The sequence below is a fragment of the Poecilia reticulata genome, chromosome 12 (genome assembly GCF_904066995.2).
Source record: "Poecilia reticulata chromosome 12, P_reticulata-male-v2, whole genome shotgun sequence".
Classification (NCBI taxonomy): domain Eukaryota; kingdom Metazoa; phylum Chordata; class Actinopteri; order Cyprinodontiformes; family Poeciliidae; genus Poecilia; species Poecilia reticulata.
The window spans coordinates 10,976,182-10,991,265 of record NC_088841.1 but is presented as its reverse complement, the minus strand read 5'-3'; the positions used below and the strand labels follow the sequence as shown (position 1 = coordinate 10,991,265).

General features: G+C 39.4%; 1 protein-coding gene across 1 annotated transcript; it reads right to left on the bottom strand.

Annotated features, from left to right (window-relative positions):
• Nucleotides 1-6,065: 6,065 nt before the first annotated feature.
• rxfp3 (relaxin family peptide receptor 3) lies at nt 6,066-8,901 on the bottom strand. The gene has a single exon (XM_008423771.3). The coding sequence runs from the start codon at nt 8,406-8,408 to the stop codon at nt 7,173-7,175; it is 1,236 nt and encodes a 411-aa protein (XP_008421993.1). The 5' UTR covers nt 8,409-8,901; the 3' UTR covers nt 6,066-7,172.
• Nucleotides 8,902-15,084: the final 6,183 nt, after the last annotated feature.

Sequence of the window (15,084 nt, the reverse complement as noted above, 5' to 3'; positions counted from 1 at the left end):
AATTCACTGTTACAAAGTAGTACAGTGGATTTGTATTTATGTAAATTACAACAAATTTTACCACATTGTCCTGGTAGGCCAGCAGTAAAATCACAAGACTATGAACCTTCTAATATTATCTCCATCATTAAAACTCCTTCCTTGTCCCAGTCACATGACCTACGTCACAAACCTTTATTCGTTAAAGAAATAGCAGTACTATAATAAAATAATGTCTTAGATTTGTGAATGTGCAACACCGGTGTACAAAGGAAAAGCTTAGGTTACAGATAGTGCGAATGCTGACTTCCTGTGTTGCTGTGGAAATATGTAAACATATATCCTAATAGCCTATAAAAGGACAGCATAAGAATGCTAGTAAATGGCTGAATGATTATATATATCAGTCTACCCCTATGACGTTTATGCTGATGAAGATTTACTCACCTCAACATGCTGGATCCTTGAAACTAAGTCAAACTGAGATCTTGACCTACTTTCTGATAAGAATAATCTGCCTCAATCATGTTTTTCATAGGCTGCATTTTTTTAATTTCTTCACTAAATAATATGGAATGATACTCATTTAAAATAAACTTAATGGTGCTGCTTTAATAAATAAATAAAGCTTCTTTGTTATGTTGTTCAAATGTTTGAGGCCTAGTAGTACTAATGGAGGACTGGCATTAAATTCTGAGAAGGAGAGTTAATACACTTGGGAAAAGAAGATGCAGAGTCGTCACAGAAAAAAAGTATTGTTTGCATCCTAGTAATACAGAATACTGCTAATTGTATTAGCAGGTATTGATTAGGGGTATTAGAATACCCCTAATCCTAATATCTATCTACTATCCAGGAAGTGGTTTTGCTGTTGCTGTTTTCTTTTCAACATCAAACGTTTTGTCAAAATACTGTCCTGAAGCTTGTTTTGTGTTGTTGTAATAATTCCTTGAGCTTGACACAACCAACCAGACATAAGGACTTTTGTTAGATGTCTTCTCCTTTCTTTCTGTACATTTTCCGTCTGATTACTGTGAGTAAAGGCCTCTAGGGCCACCTAAAATGTCTAAGAAAGAAGAAAAACGTTACACATCAGCTCCCTGTCTAACAAGGGTACTCCGGCCTGTAATCTTCTGCAGAACAATTTCTGTTTATTTTTGCTGACTGATAGGTAGAAGCAGCAGCTTATTGAAGCTGTGTTAACTTGAGTTTCCTTACACCTTTTAATGGCAGGGTGCAGATAAGTTGGGTGGTCTTGGAGTGACCAGCTTATGCTGTCACAATCTGGACCTCAACTCATTCAAATTGATATAGTTGCAAAACTTTAGCCACATTAAACAATTGTAAAAACAATAAATATATTTTCTTATTCTTTAAAAAATGTTTACCAGACTTTTTTTCAGACAATCAAACATCATATTGAAACATTTCACTTTTAGATTAATTAAATTTAGTTTAGTTCTTAGTTTAGCCACAAGAATAAGGCTAAACTTATTCTTGTTAGGATTGGGATTGGGAATAGTCTGAAGACAATGTTAGATCACAAATCGAATCCTTAGGTGGTACATTATTTGGGGTGGGAGAATGAGTTACAATATGTTTCTATGTATAAAATATGTAAAAAAATAAAAAAAACATTTACAGAGTGGAATCTCCCCTAAATGTCTGTCTTCACTAGTCTCCAGCGGGATCTGAGGCTGTTATGTAGCCAGAGGCTATGATGTTTACTTCTGAAGTTATGGCTGCAGGCAAATTACTCTGTCCTTTACTCTAACCAATGATGAGTGGTGAAGAATGAAGAGCAGATCTTCCAGTTGATTAAAAGACTATCTGATCCTCAGAGCTGGGTTCACTGCTCTGCTTTACCTCTCTCACAGGATCAATAACTGTTGTGCTGTCAGCAAATTTTGTAACGTGGTTAGAATTAAATCCAACAGAGAAGACATTTACAGCAGTGTGAGCATTAACAGGGTTAAGTCGTATGCCCTCAAGGCTTCGATGGAGTTTGGTGGATTGCTGCGTTTTCTGACTGTCTGAAAGTGTTAGAAAGTTTAAGTGCAGTTGCAGGTTGGAGAGTTGACTTCCAGAAACTGCAGTGTTGCAAGACCTAAATACATTTACATATGATGAAACAGAACAGTTTCAATCAAGCTTGTAGTTTTGTTAGCAAAATGTTTAAATCTTCTGTAAATGGTAATATTCATGAATATGAAGTGATTTAAAGATAATTCTAATCATTTTCTCTAATTAATATGAGTTATGACATTTAATTTCGCTTCGCGATCAATGAAGTATTTATTTTTGAATTTGAGTTAAATTATGAGTTTGTATGGTACGCTAAGCCTGCGGATGAATAGTGCAGGTTTGTATTATTAAATCAAACCTGCACATCTAGGACACATGCCGGGTTAGATGTGTCCTAGATGTCATGGGTGTCATTAGAAAATGTCAATTTCATTTTTTAATAAAACCTTCATGTGTTGCCAGATTATTTATTTGGTTGCAGGTACAGTGACTGACCCTGTTCCTTCACTTGAGCATTCTCCTGTTTTTCTGAAAGTTGTGGTCCACAACTTTCCTGGAAAAGTGAAACGCTTACTGTTGGTTCTGCTGATCAACTCAACATAAGACGTCTCATCCGCTTGACTCCCCTTAGCAGCAACCAGAAATGAGACAAGCTTGGTAGGAAACGTAGATTTCACATTCTCTGCCAATTTCCTTTCCACCAGCTCGTTCAGCCACTCTGGGTTAGTAACTATTTAGTGGCAGGTAGCAAATGGCATGATTCATTCCCTGGGGTCCTGAATAAGGTTATCGTCCCTTCTTAAGAAATGAAAACCTTATTTATGCTCTATAAGAAACCTCTTCCTAGCAAATATAACTGTTGATTTTAGTTGTGGCACATTACTGTGTACTGGGGCACCTTGCGTGTTTTACTCTCCTTTCCATCTCAGATTTCCAATTGTGAATCATGGAGTGGTTTTAACATTTTTCCGCTGAGTTAGAGGTAGGTACTTCCATGCCTACGCTGCAGGCGGAGGATGGAAGTGGAACGATTTGCATGGTAACAGATTACTCTGTCACAGATGTAAGTTTTGAGCTAGATTCAAGTCATTTCAAAGCTTTGAGTCATCACACTCATTGGACATGTCAAAAACGTGTAATTTTGATGAACAACTGTGACTTTTTTTTGGTGCATTAATCAATGCCTGGGGGTCTCTGAGTAATATTAGGGGTCTGTGGGGTTTGATTTTGGAGAAGTGTTTTCACACTCGTCTCCTGAAAGGACTGTCAGAGTCAGAAACCGTTCAGATTTAAGGGTTGCTTAGACAACTAAAGGTTGAGAGGGAACCTAAAAAGTAGTGTTTTGTTCGAATTGCTTCAAACGGCCTGTTTGGACTTAGAGAGCGCTCATTCGCCAAACAACATGCTTCTCCTCCTGTCTCCCCTGTTTGATTTCAAGGTGTGGTATTTACTGTGATGTCGCCTGTTGTTCATCAGCTTTAGTCACCATTGACAATTAAGACTCATCTCCGACTTCCACTCGCCGCGTGTTCATGAACAAAACTCATCTGTCTCGTTTGTGCCTCATAGTTTTCCAATAAACATTTCCCCATAGCAAACCAGCTCTCCATTTTGTGTGTGATTCAGCGAATACAACCCCCCATTGCTTTTCATTCTCCGTTTTCTTCAACTAAGGAAATGGTCTCTCGGCTGCACCTGCTTGGTGTGAGTCACCATCCGGACTCCTGTATCAGTCGCTGCCAGCTCAATAAAACCGAGTTTCCAGCTAACTGGTCTGGGTTGGTTTCCTGATTCAGCTAACCTTATTTCCAACAAGGATGAGGTCCAGGTCTAAGAGGCTTAAACAAGCCAAAGCCAAGTATATTTGTGCAGAAAACCGCCCTCTTGGAAGCTTTTAACACTGCCATATGACTCAGCCACCATGTGTTTGGACAACTAGTTAAACATGAAAATAACTGACCAGATATAACATTTCAAATTAGTCGGCAGCAACAACCAGCATTTTACAGACTATTTTTTGTGTGTGTGTGTGTGTGTGTGTGTGTGTGTGCGTGTGCGTGTGTGTGCGTGCGTGCGTGCGTGCGTGCGTGTGCATGTGTAGCATTTTAAGTGATTTTTATTTTTATGTGTGCATATGCCCTGTTTGTCAAATGGTTTTCTGTTGCAGAGCGGCAATAAAAATAACTGCTGTTGTTGCTGCTTGTTTGAACGTGTGTTTCATTGACCCTCTGGTTGGATGCTGTGTTCTCAGAAGTGAGAGACCACATTGATGAGCCTCCCTGTGTTTGTCCAGGAAGATGTGTTCAGCGACATGTGGTCTTTATTATTAACAAATGAGCTGTAAAAGTGGAATCACATCAGCTTTTTATCTGAAAAGGAAAGAACATATTATGTTTATGGCATGGTGGCTTTATCATCTGTGGAGGAGGAGGAGGAGGAGGAGGAGGAGGAGGAGGAGGAGGAGGAGGAGGAGGAGGAGGAGGAGGAGGAGGAGGAGGACAATATTAAATAATGTGCTTATATTTTATTCAGTGTTATCAGAATGTAAATAAGTGAAAGACTTAATATGTTTTGCAAAAATATGTTAGTAGGGTACTGCCTTCATCTATCCTTGTCAATGAAGAGTTGGGGTGAAAAACAAAACTCTTCTTTTTGTGAATTATCTGCGTTCATGATTTTTGCTAGGATTTTTTCTTTTCTGTTTTTTTGCATTTGCAGTCAAGGTGGAGTTATCCAGACATTTGGAACTGCAGTACATTTTCATTTTTTCTTAATGATTTGCTACTTTTAGATTAGTTGACGGGGAGCAGAATGTGGGTCCCCTTGTTTTTGTGGATGGCTATTCAGCCCTATGGAATCCATATTATGGGATATTTTAAATTAAGAAAAAAACATTTAATGTAGTAACATATTGCTATTTTCCTTTGTACCTTAGTACAATGGAAAATATTTTTGGACATCTCAAATAAAGTGTAAGTGGCATCAACAACAGGCTTTTACAAGTGGAATTATATTTTCCAACATTTCTAAAATATTTCTGTCTGTTTTTGTGAGGTTTCTCTTTAAGGTTTGATCTCATTTGATCTCAAAATTTCAGAGGTAAAATGAACACAAATACAAAAGGTTACAATAATACATACGTTTAAGCCCATTTGCAGCCAAGATGCATCATTCAACAACCACATCAAAGCTTCCGACCCCAATTAGTTCAAGTTAGAATATCTTGTACAAATTTTTCTCTTCAACTTTCAGCTGCTTAAAATGAACGATGTGTTTATTACGAGGTGCAAAGTAATTACTGAGAGTTTTATTTCCATTTTGTGCTTTGATTGTTTTGGCGTACAAACTACTCACAGCAGGAGAAGAACAAATTGGCAAAATGAGTTTCACTTTTAAAATTGAGCAACACTGAGTCTGGGGGTTTCTGTCTAATATGAACAGTGAAATGGTCCATTATTCTCCCCTAAAGGAGAACATAAATGCATTCAAGGATTTGTGTGTATTTCACTAAAGTGGAAAACTGGCATCTGGAGCAAAGCATTTGTGGGTGGTGAACAGGCTGCCTGTGGTTTTTTAAGAAACACCAATCTCTTTTTGATGAATGGACCAGAATAAACCAGAACTACTGTAAAGTACTTCTGGATTCAAAGTAGATTATTTCACATGAGCTGCATGTTACCTCATCATCATTCAAAAGCACCATTATGTTCAGAAAATAATATAAATGTTTTGTTTTTTTAATACTTTTTTGTTTATCTGAAAAACGTCTATGAAGTGCTTTGGAGTCCTCTGGACTTGATAAAGCGCTATAAAAGCCATTTACTGTACCATTCACCATGATGTTTTTTGTCACATGCTTTTATTTTGAATAGGATCAATTATTGCAATGCTTTCTGCAGCTGCTCCGAAATGCTGCCAGTGTTCTGCCTGAAATCAACAAAATATTTCATTCTACAGGTCCACCTCAAAAAATTACAATATCAATGAAAGGTTTTCTATTTCAGTAACTTAGTTCATCACTAAGTGAGCCACTTTACGTAGATGAATTACACACAGGCTGATACTTTTAAGACTTTATTTCTAAGAATTACAACGATTTTACGCTTAAAGGTTACGAAAACACGTTTAATTTCTTACAAGATTGGAATATTACATCGGACCAAACACAAAAAACAAAAACATTTTTATTACAGAAACGTTGAAAAAATGAAAAGTATGAGACCAATTTATTTCCCAAAAGGTAATTTTAATTTGGCAAAGGAGCTTCATAGGAATGCCTGTTTTCATGAGATGAACACCAGATCTTGAATCACCGTGTTGCTTCTCCATTTACAAAAGATTAGATTTGAAAGTTTTGGGAGTTTTCTTTCAGGCACTAAATGGTTTTGGGTTTATGCTTTTTCATTTCAACTTTTGCTTTTAACCTGTTACCTTATTTTCCTGTAAAGAAGCGCACATTACTGGGTCTTTCAGTGGTGCTGTTCAGAGGAAATTGCCTGGCCTCTTGTTAAAGGCCATTCATGTTTCTTTTGTTTTTGTTTTTGTTTCTTTTCTTCAGCTTTAACTTAATACCAGTCCTCCATTATGGCTTTCTTCATCCTCAAATTGTGACAATCAGTTGATTCATTTTTACATAATAGTGTTCAATAATAAATATCAGTAGCACAAGTGAAAGCAATTCTGCCACATGCTGATGATGCACTTTACTTTCACATTTAACTCTGTTTTTTTATCTTTTTTACTTATTTTTTTTACATATTAAAACAAACAAACATAAAACAATAAAACACAATACCCTCATCGTAGCAGACACATATGAAAATGCTGTTAATTCCTCTTGTTCAAATCTAATGATCAAAGTTCTACAGTGAACAGAGACTTTTGAAATTATATTTTGAGATATAGTCCTCTTTGTAAAAGCATTGATTTATTAACTGTGATGCTTGTGAGTATGGATGTACCAGTGATGCAAGAACATCCTCAAAAATTAATCTTCCTGCCCCCAAGGATATGCACCTCTGAGTGGAGAGCCATGTGGCCAGTATCCAAAACTGACCCCAGCTGCTCGAGTTCGTCTCGCCTTTTTAGCGGAACATTTTGGCTTTGCAGTAACTACATACATATCAACAGCTTCCCGCGTAACTTGAACTATCCCTGGCGTGGTTAGACTATGTGCTGTTTTGCGGCAGGTCACTCCGGTCATTGTAAATCACCGCCCCCGGAGGAAAGAACACCATGTCGGGCACCGGTGGCGCGTTGGCCGGCACCAGCGGGTGTCCCTGCTCGTCCATCTCTGGCTTCGTGATGGCTGTGATCGGTCTGATGGTGGTTACAGTCGGAGAGGTCATGCGCCAGAAAAGGTTTTTGAGCGCTTTTCTGAACTCTCGCCGCATCAGACAGTACAGGATGGGGTTCAGGCAGCTGTTGGAGTGCGCCAGGCAGACCGACACGGGGAATACGTACACCTGCATGGTGTAGTACTCATACGTGAAGTGAACAGCGTTAAGTTTTATGAGGATACCCCAGGCTGTGAGCGCCTGGTTGGGCAGCCAGCAAAGGAAAAAGGATAAAACCACGATGGTGACCGACCTCGTGACCTTGGCGCGTCGTTTCGCGCTGGAGGTGTTAATGTTCTTGGAGGTGATGAAGCGCAAAAGCAGCAGGTAGCACGCCGAGATGACTCCCAGAGGCACCAGGAAGCCCACCAGCACTTTCTGGGAGTGATAGAGTCCGAGCCAAAATTGTGTTGACCCGTTCGTCTCCGGGAATTTCACCAGGCACAGGTCCTCGTTGGATACGGTGGCGGTGGTGGAGTAGACCGCGTGCGGCAGGGCGGCGGAGACGGCGGCCAACCAGATGAAGAAGGAGACGCACCGCGCCGAGCAGCAGCGCGTGCGCCGCCGCCTGCCTTTTAGCGCCGAGGCGAGGGAGCAATACCTCGCCACACTCATGGCCGTGAGGAAAAACACGCTGGCGTACATGTTCATCGCCGTCACGTAGGAAACTATCTTACACATGGCTTTGCCGAAGGGCCATGTGAAGTCCAGCGCGTTCTCCACGGCCCAGAAAGGCAAAGTCAGAACGAACTGGAAGTCAGTCACCGCCAAACTAGTTACGAACAGGTTGATGGAGGATTTCTTCCACACCTGTTTGGACTTCATCAGGTACAAAACCAGCAAGTTCCCGACCAGACCCAGCGCGCACACCAGAGAGTAGATCACAGAGATTGTAATCCGGACAAAAGCGGCGCCGTCTCCGACGAAATCGTTTTTAGCGAAGTCCGACATGTGAAAGTCCGCGCGCGAGCAGTTCGAAGTATTGGAAACGCAGCTGAAGTTGGCGTAGGCAGCGTGAGCAGTCCCGAGCGAGCCCTCATCGTTGATGTCCGTCAGTTCCCCAGACATTTTACTTTTTTATTCCCGAAAATCTTCAGTAAAGTCATTCTCTGATCCAACTTCGTGACTTGGGAAACGATGAAGTCCTCGGCGTGAGCGTCATGCTGGCTACATGTCTAAACTCTAAAATGATGAAATTACAGACAAACAGTTGAAAATAAATAAAGGAATAAATGAGAGCTTGTTGTCAGATTGTTGATCTTGTTCTGAGGATCAGCTTGTGTTGTTGCTCTGAGATTTTCTAAGCCTTCCGTAATGAAAAGGTGACCTGACGCAGCGCTCCGGCGCAACTTGGTGCTGTCCTTGGTGCTGATTAGGAGCCACAAGGGAGCCAACTCCCGCCTAAATATCATCTCATGCTGATAAATATGTCAGAGAATCGAAGGTTATCACGACAAGGCATTTTTCAGACAATTTAGTAGCTACTGCTGCAATTTCACTGGTTTTTAAATAGAAATTCACCCTCCCCCTCCTCTTTCTCTCTCTCTCTCTCTCTGTCTCTCTCTCTTTCTTTCTCTGACATACACAGAGGTAAGAAGAGGCGGACAGAAGCACATGCAGTTATATAATGTAAGTAGAAGGTGGGCTTGATTGCAGAAACTTTTGACGTTTTTTGATTGTATGCCTGAACTGCTTGAAAGAAAAAGAAATCTTACTTTTTATTTAAAATGTTTGTGTCATTCTTTAGATTTTAATGTGGAACTCCTATAGCTCAGCAAAATGTCTGTGAAGGAGACATGTACTCATGTCTGATGTTCTGTTTCCTTTGTTTTTGACGCCTCGCTGCATTGATATATTTTTTTTTTTCAGTGCACGTGCTCTTTGATGGAAACCGCTGCGTTTTTGTTTGGAGAGGTGTAGGCCTCCACCTTCTTCCAAAGAAGAGAAGTTAATCAATAGCAAGTTTATTTTGGTCAAAAGGCTGTCAGGCCAACAGACGTCAGCCTGATGATTTTTAGTCAGAGAGGCACGTGCTTTTGCAGGAAAGTAATGACGCATGAGAATTTAATCGAATTGCCATATTTGCATGTCACAATATGTAAATATTGACATTTATAAACATGTATGAGTGGTCAATGCAGGTGTTGTGGGTTCGATTCCCAGTCTCGGACCACTTGCTGCATGTCTTTCTTTTCTTTTTCCTCCCCATCTTTTCTATCTACTAGAGCAAAGGTTGCTAAAAAAATGTATTCTATACTTTCCATACATTAGCAGTGCTCAATATGTCACACATGTCATGGAGTGCTGCTCTTACTTGTGTTCAATTTTCGTTTACTCTATCTCCGTGAATCTCCTTGCCTGTTCCTCTGCTTCTTTATGTCAGGACCCCTCACCAATAATCCACCATTACTTGATGGCCTGTCCACCCTCCGGTGCTCCACCACCTCTCTCTCGCATCTCCTCCTGGAAAAAGAACCACCTGTGGATCTCAGCCTCTGTGGGTATAGTCACCTTTGCCCCCTTGGAACTCCAGCACTCTCAAACAGTAACCCAACTGCATCATCCATAATTTAAATAATCTCTCAGCCATATTCTACTACTTGCAACATACCTCCCCTACTCAGTGTTGTCCTGGATTTCTCCTGTGTTCCTGGAAGAACCTTTCATTCATTCAGCTTCATTAATAAGCTGTTCAAAGGTCTCTTTGGCCGCCACAATTGTTGCCCAGATGATGATCTCAAACCAAACCAACGTGGCAGTTGTTTGGGCAGTGAAGATGAAGACTTGAGTTTTAGATCACCATTGGTGGATTGGGCTTTTTATTTATTTATTTTGCATGTCCAGCATCAATAGCATTGATTAGTCCCATCTGGGATTTCTCTAGGATTTATAGAAAAGCTCAGCAAGATTGGCATGACTGATATTTGTCCTCGGTCACAAAATAAAGTAGCACACTACTTGGACACTGACAATTTATTTCTGTGTTTTATATTAAAGAAAAAAAAATTAAGGTAAGATTTCTCATGCAGCATAGCGACAGATCAAGAGGCTGAAATGTGATGACCTATGGCTGATGAAAACACGATCCTTCTCCAGAAAGTCTAATGGAGTGGGCGACTCCATTAGTGGGCGAAAGGAACATCTGTGGAGATAAATGTGAGACTCGCACATACACTGGCATCTGTAAGTCCAGCTTTCTGGAGTTTGTAGATAAACTCTGACAAAGTTTTCTTTCATTAAACAAATCACAGTTTGGCACTAGTGGATGTTGAGCAGATGTGACTGCATATGCATGAGCAAAAGTTGCTCGTACTGAACTTTGATCTTTTTCCCAATCGTTAGAACGATGAGTTTTATTTATATATATATATATATATATATATATATATATATATATATATATATATATATATATATATATATATATATATATATATTTTTTTTTTTTTTGTCCAGTTCTTCTTATCTACCATTGGTAGTCATATAAAAACCTTTCTGTCCATACTGTATTTTTTATATTTTTGCAGCAGCAGCATCTCGGATTGTTCAGTATAAACTATTTGGAAAAGCGTTAATAATACCATTTGAACCTTTTTAAAACATTGCAGCCACAAACTTATATGTATTTCAAAGGAATTTTATGTGACAGACCAACAAAAAGGCCTGTCCGTTGTGTTTCCTGGTTATTTTGTCCATCACAATTTTTAGATGTCAGAAATGGTAAAATCCTTTTCCACTTCACAGTAATGCATTGCTACTGGAACATTTTGAAATCAATAAAGAAACAGAATTACCGCATGTCAACACATTGAACACAAAGCTGCAGTACTATATGTGCTTGAGTGTGTAAAGAACAATGCTACTGCAAAACAGCAACTTTTTTGTGCTGGCTTTTATCTATTCCAAGAAGAATGAAAGTCAAGAGCGGACAATTGAAGAAGTGTCTACATTGATTCTTTTTTCAAGGTACAATGAGCTTTTAAATGGTTATACTCTCCTGGAGTCAAATGATCTTTTTTCTTTATAGAACTTTCTGAAGAATATTGTTGTCATGTAATCTGTTCATATAGCTTTCCTGACTGAGTCTTGCGCTTCGTTTTAATGCTGACTGATAATAATGAATTTGAGGGTTTTAGGTGACATTTTCCTGACTCTCAGTTTATGAAACTGTCTGAAAACATCATTTGGTCTTCCGTTTCTTTCACAATAAAAATGCACAGTACGCATCCATCAGCCAAAACACAATCGTCCTCGTTTTGTCTGAAATTTTGCTGTGGGACAGAGTTGCGGCGGCAGCCTGCCCTTAATCTTTCTCCTGCGCGGTCTCCGATAACCCGGACTTAAGGCATTACAGTGTCTGCTAAAGTCAGTGGCACAGACTGATATAGCTCAGTGCTGCAACTCTTTAACACACTTCAGGGGATAATTTGGAAGTGAAAGTCCTCCACCTCAGAAGAGCACAGATGGTCCACATCTATGTAAGATTTTTTTTTCCTACCAAGCAACCAACTAAAAACTTTCTGAACATTTAAAGACAAGTTCCAAAAAGCCATAATTTCCGTTGACATTCTGCTCAGTATATCTCGTGGATCTCTCTGGGGCAGCCTGGGGGGTGTGGTGTCTGACAGAGAGAATGTTTTTGGAGTGACTCTTCACTTTTCAACACTTTTTCCACCTCCTTTCCTTCTGTCCAACCACTTCCAAGGGTCTGTTTCTCATGTGTTTTTTGTGTTTTCCCTCTCCTCTCGAGTGTATGCCCTTCCTCTTGTCGTTTCTTTGACCCTGAACTAGATACCAAATGAATCGGTGGGTCTGCCTGTAGACTGCAAGACAGAAAAAAGTTGATTTGTTACATTTTGTTTGAAAGCATCCAAAGAAAGCAATTTAAATGTTTATTCACTTCATCCTCAGATTTCACAACCTATTGAAATCACTCAGTGTCTGCAAATTGTATTCACTTTTTGCATGTTTTTTTTTTAATAAATCTAAAATCTGTTTTGTGGTTTTATGCTAAGCCACACTGAATTGGAACTTTTCTCTCCAGTTATAAGTGTAAATAATTTGGGGCATAAACCAAACCAGCTTTGCACATCCAGAGACTTGTGTTACTACGTCTGTGACATGAATACATTGAACTTTATGGTTGTAGCATGCACAATTTGAAAAGGTTAAAAGTGTATGAATATGTTTGCACAACTGGGCTGCATCTAACCTTTTATTAAGAAGAAAGCAAACAAGAATTAGGCTCTTCATTTGCATCTAACACAAAAGAAAAAAACTTGTTTTATTCTTCTGTATGTTGGACTTTCAGACAAAGTCGGTTAATAAGTTGTTGATTTAATGGAAGCTTTTAACATAAACACTTTGCTCTAATTTAACATTAACCATCTCTGTGCAGCCATATGCTTCACTTTTTGTCTCTTTCTGGATACTTATACATCCAAGATTATGACTCAGCTCTCTGTTTTTCTCAACTACTCCTTTACTTAGAAACCAATATCAAACCATATAATGATGTTTGCAGTATCATAAAAACATGATGAGTTCTCACAAAGGATTGGCATGCTAGAATAACAGGATATAGATTATTTGACAGAAGCTTCCTAGAAGGCCAGACAATGAAGTAACAGAGAAAATGCTAGACACAAACCTCAATGTAACTTTGTGCAGGGTTTTAAAACTTTAACCAAAATCTTTCTCTTCTGAACACTTTTTGGTGGTTAAAACATAGAACCCTGTGAGCACCTAAAAATCATTGAGTTTTATCAATGTCTCTGCCCTTAATTCATTTTCTAAGGCTAAATCCTTAGTAAATGCCAGATGATGGAAGTCCTACAGCTTTAATACACTCTGACTCCATTTAAAACTTGCCTCAACAACTGCAGCCCGGGGCGCCCCCTGAAGCAACTGAGTCATTCTCCCAAAATTAATTGAGCTCTGCAAACATGGTGAGGCCTAAAGTGAAATTTTAGTTTCAAGGTAAGGATACGTCTTTCAGGTAACAATTGCTTCTGCTTTCAATAGAAACCATTCTAACGGAGCAAGGATTACATTTAGGTTTTGCAGATCAAGAAACCCGAGGGAACTGCTGTGTGCTTGAAAGAAAAGCAAATCAAACTTTCTACATGAGAGTCAACAAGATGTTTTTCTGGCGTGCAGCAGGCAACATTAAGGAATGGCAATAGAAATCCTCTATTGAGTGAGCTTAGAAATCAAGCATCAGTGATTTTAAATTACAATGAATGTAGCTGAAAGTTTCACAACAAAGCATGATGGACTGGTGTTGTTGAAAATGCATTATTTTTGCACCGAATTAGCCGAAGCATGTTTGATGAGAGAAAAGTTGCAGAATATAAAGTAAGGACCCATCCCAGCATAAGTGTGAGGTGCAGGAAGAGCTTCGGCTTTATCACTGGTGGAGGAAAGAAAAACAAAGTTAAAATACTTGAAGGATATGACACGGTCTATGAAAAAAAAAAAAATTAATTGGGCGGGAGTTGCTTTTGTTTCTGGTAACAAAATAATGATCTCAAACAGACTTCAAAATCAACAACGTAGTCGTCTGAGATGTGCTAATGTGAGGTTCTGCCATGCTCTTAGTCCTCTGACTTGCAGTTCCAGCCTGTTTTTACTCATCATCATCAGTCAGTTCAGTTCAGCAATACTTTACTTATTCAAAAGGGAAATTACATTTGGTCGTAACCAGTGGTGGGAAGTAACGAAGTACAAGTACTTCGTTACTGTACTTAAGTACAGTTTTCGTGTATCTGTACTTTACTTAAGTAGATTTAATAATGGCGACTTTCTACTTTTACTCCACTACATTTTACAGTAAGTATCTGTACTTTCTACTTCACTACATTTCTACAAAACTGTCTCGTTACTCGTTACATCCAAGTCTCGTCGCTCTTTTCTTCCGTTAAAATGTGAAGTTCAGGGACTTTAAGGTGGCGCCGTAAAATCCGAGCAATAACGTGACTTAGTGTCTGTTGTCACCCATCGGCTCCACCTTTACTCGCACGCGGAGCTCCAGACATGCGCAGTGGTTTCCTCTGAGCGGGAGGAGATGTTTGTCTATAATATAATAGCGCTGCATAAATTGATATGGCGACATGTAAAATCAGCAGCGCTTCGCTTTCACAGACGGTGGGACTTCGTCCAACTTTTAGCGTCACTTGGAAGGAAAGCTTAAAGAAAGGTAAGATCTGTGGACGTGATGCTAGCAAAGCTAGCTGTACAGAGACACATGTTGCATCTGATGAAAAAGGTTGTCACTCATGCGCTGAATTATTGTGTGGAGGTTTTGACTGAGGTGTCGCAAATATGGGACAACGCTGTGACCAAAGTCTGCAATATAGTGATATGACATTCAGGAACGATCCGATTCTTCTGGACGGATCTTTACTAAGTCCTAAGGACTGAAGCCTCACTGAGAGCCGTTCTTTGTTCTTGTGTACACTGCGGTAGCTATATATATATATATATATATATATATATATATATATATATATATATATATATATAGACATTCATTTAATCGCTGAATAAGTAAAAGTTGAACGTATGAACACAGAGCATGCTCATTGCTCATTGATTGATTTCGTCTCCTGTCATGGTGGCAAACATCACAGTGGGAGGGAGGATGAGAACAGTCACGGTGCTCATTCTGCTTAGTTACTTGTTGCGCCGTTGGACAGTGTTCATAGTTGAACGTTATTTACTGTTAATTGCGATGTTTCAGTTG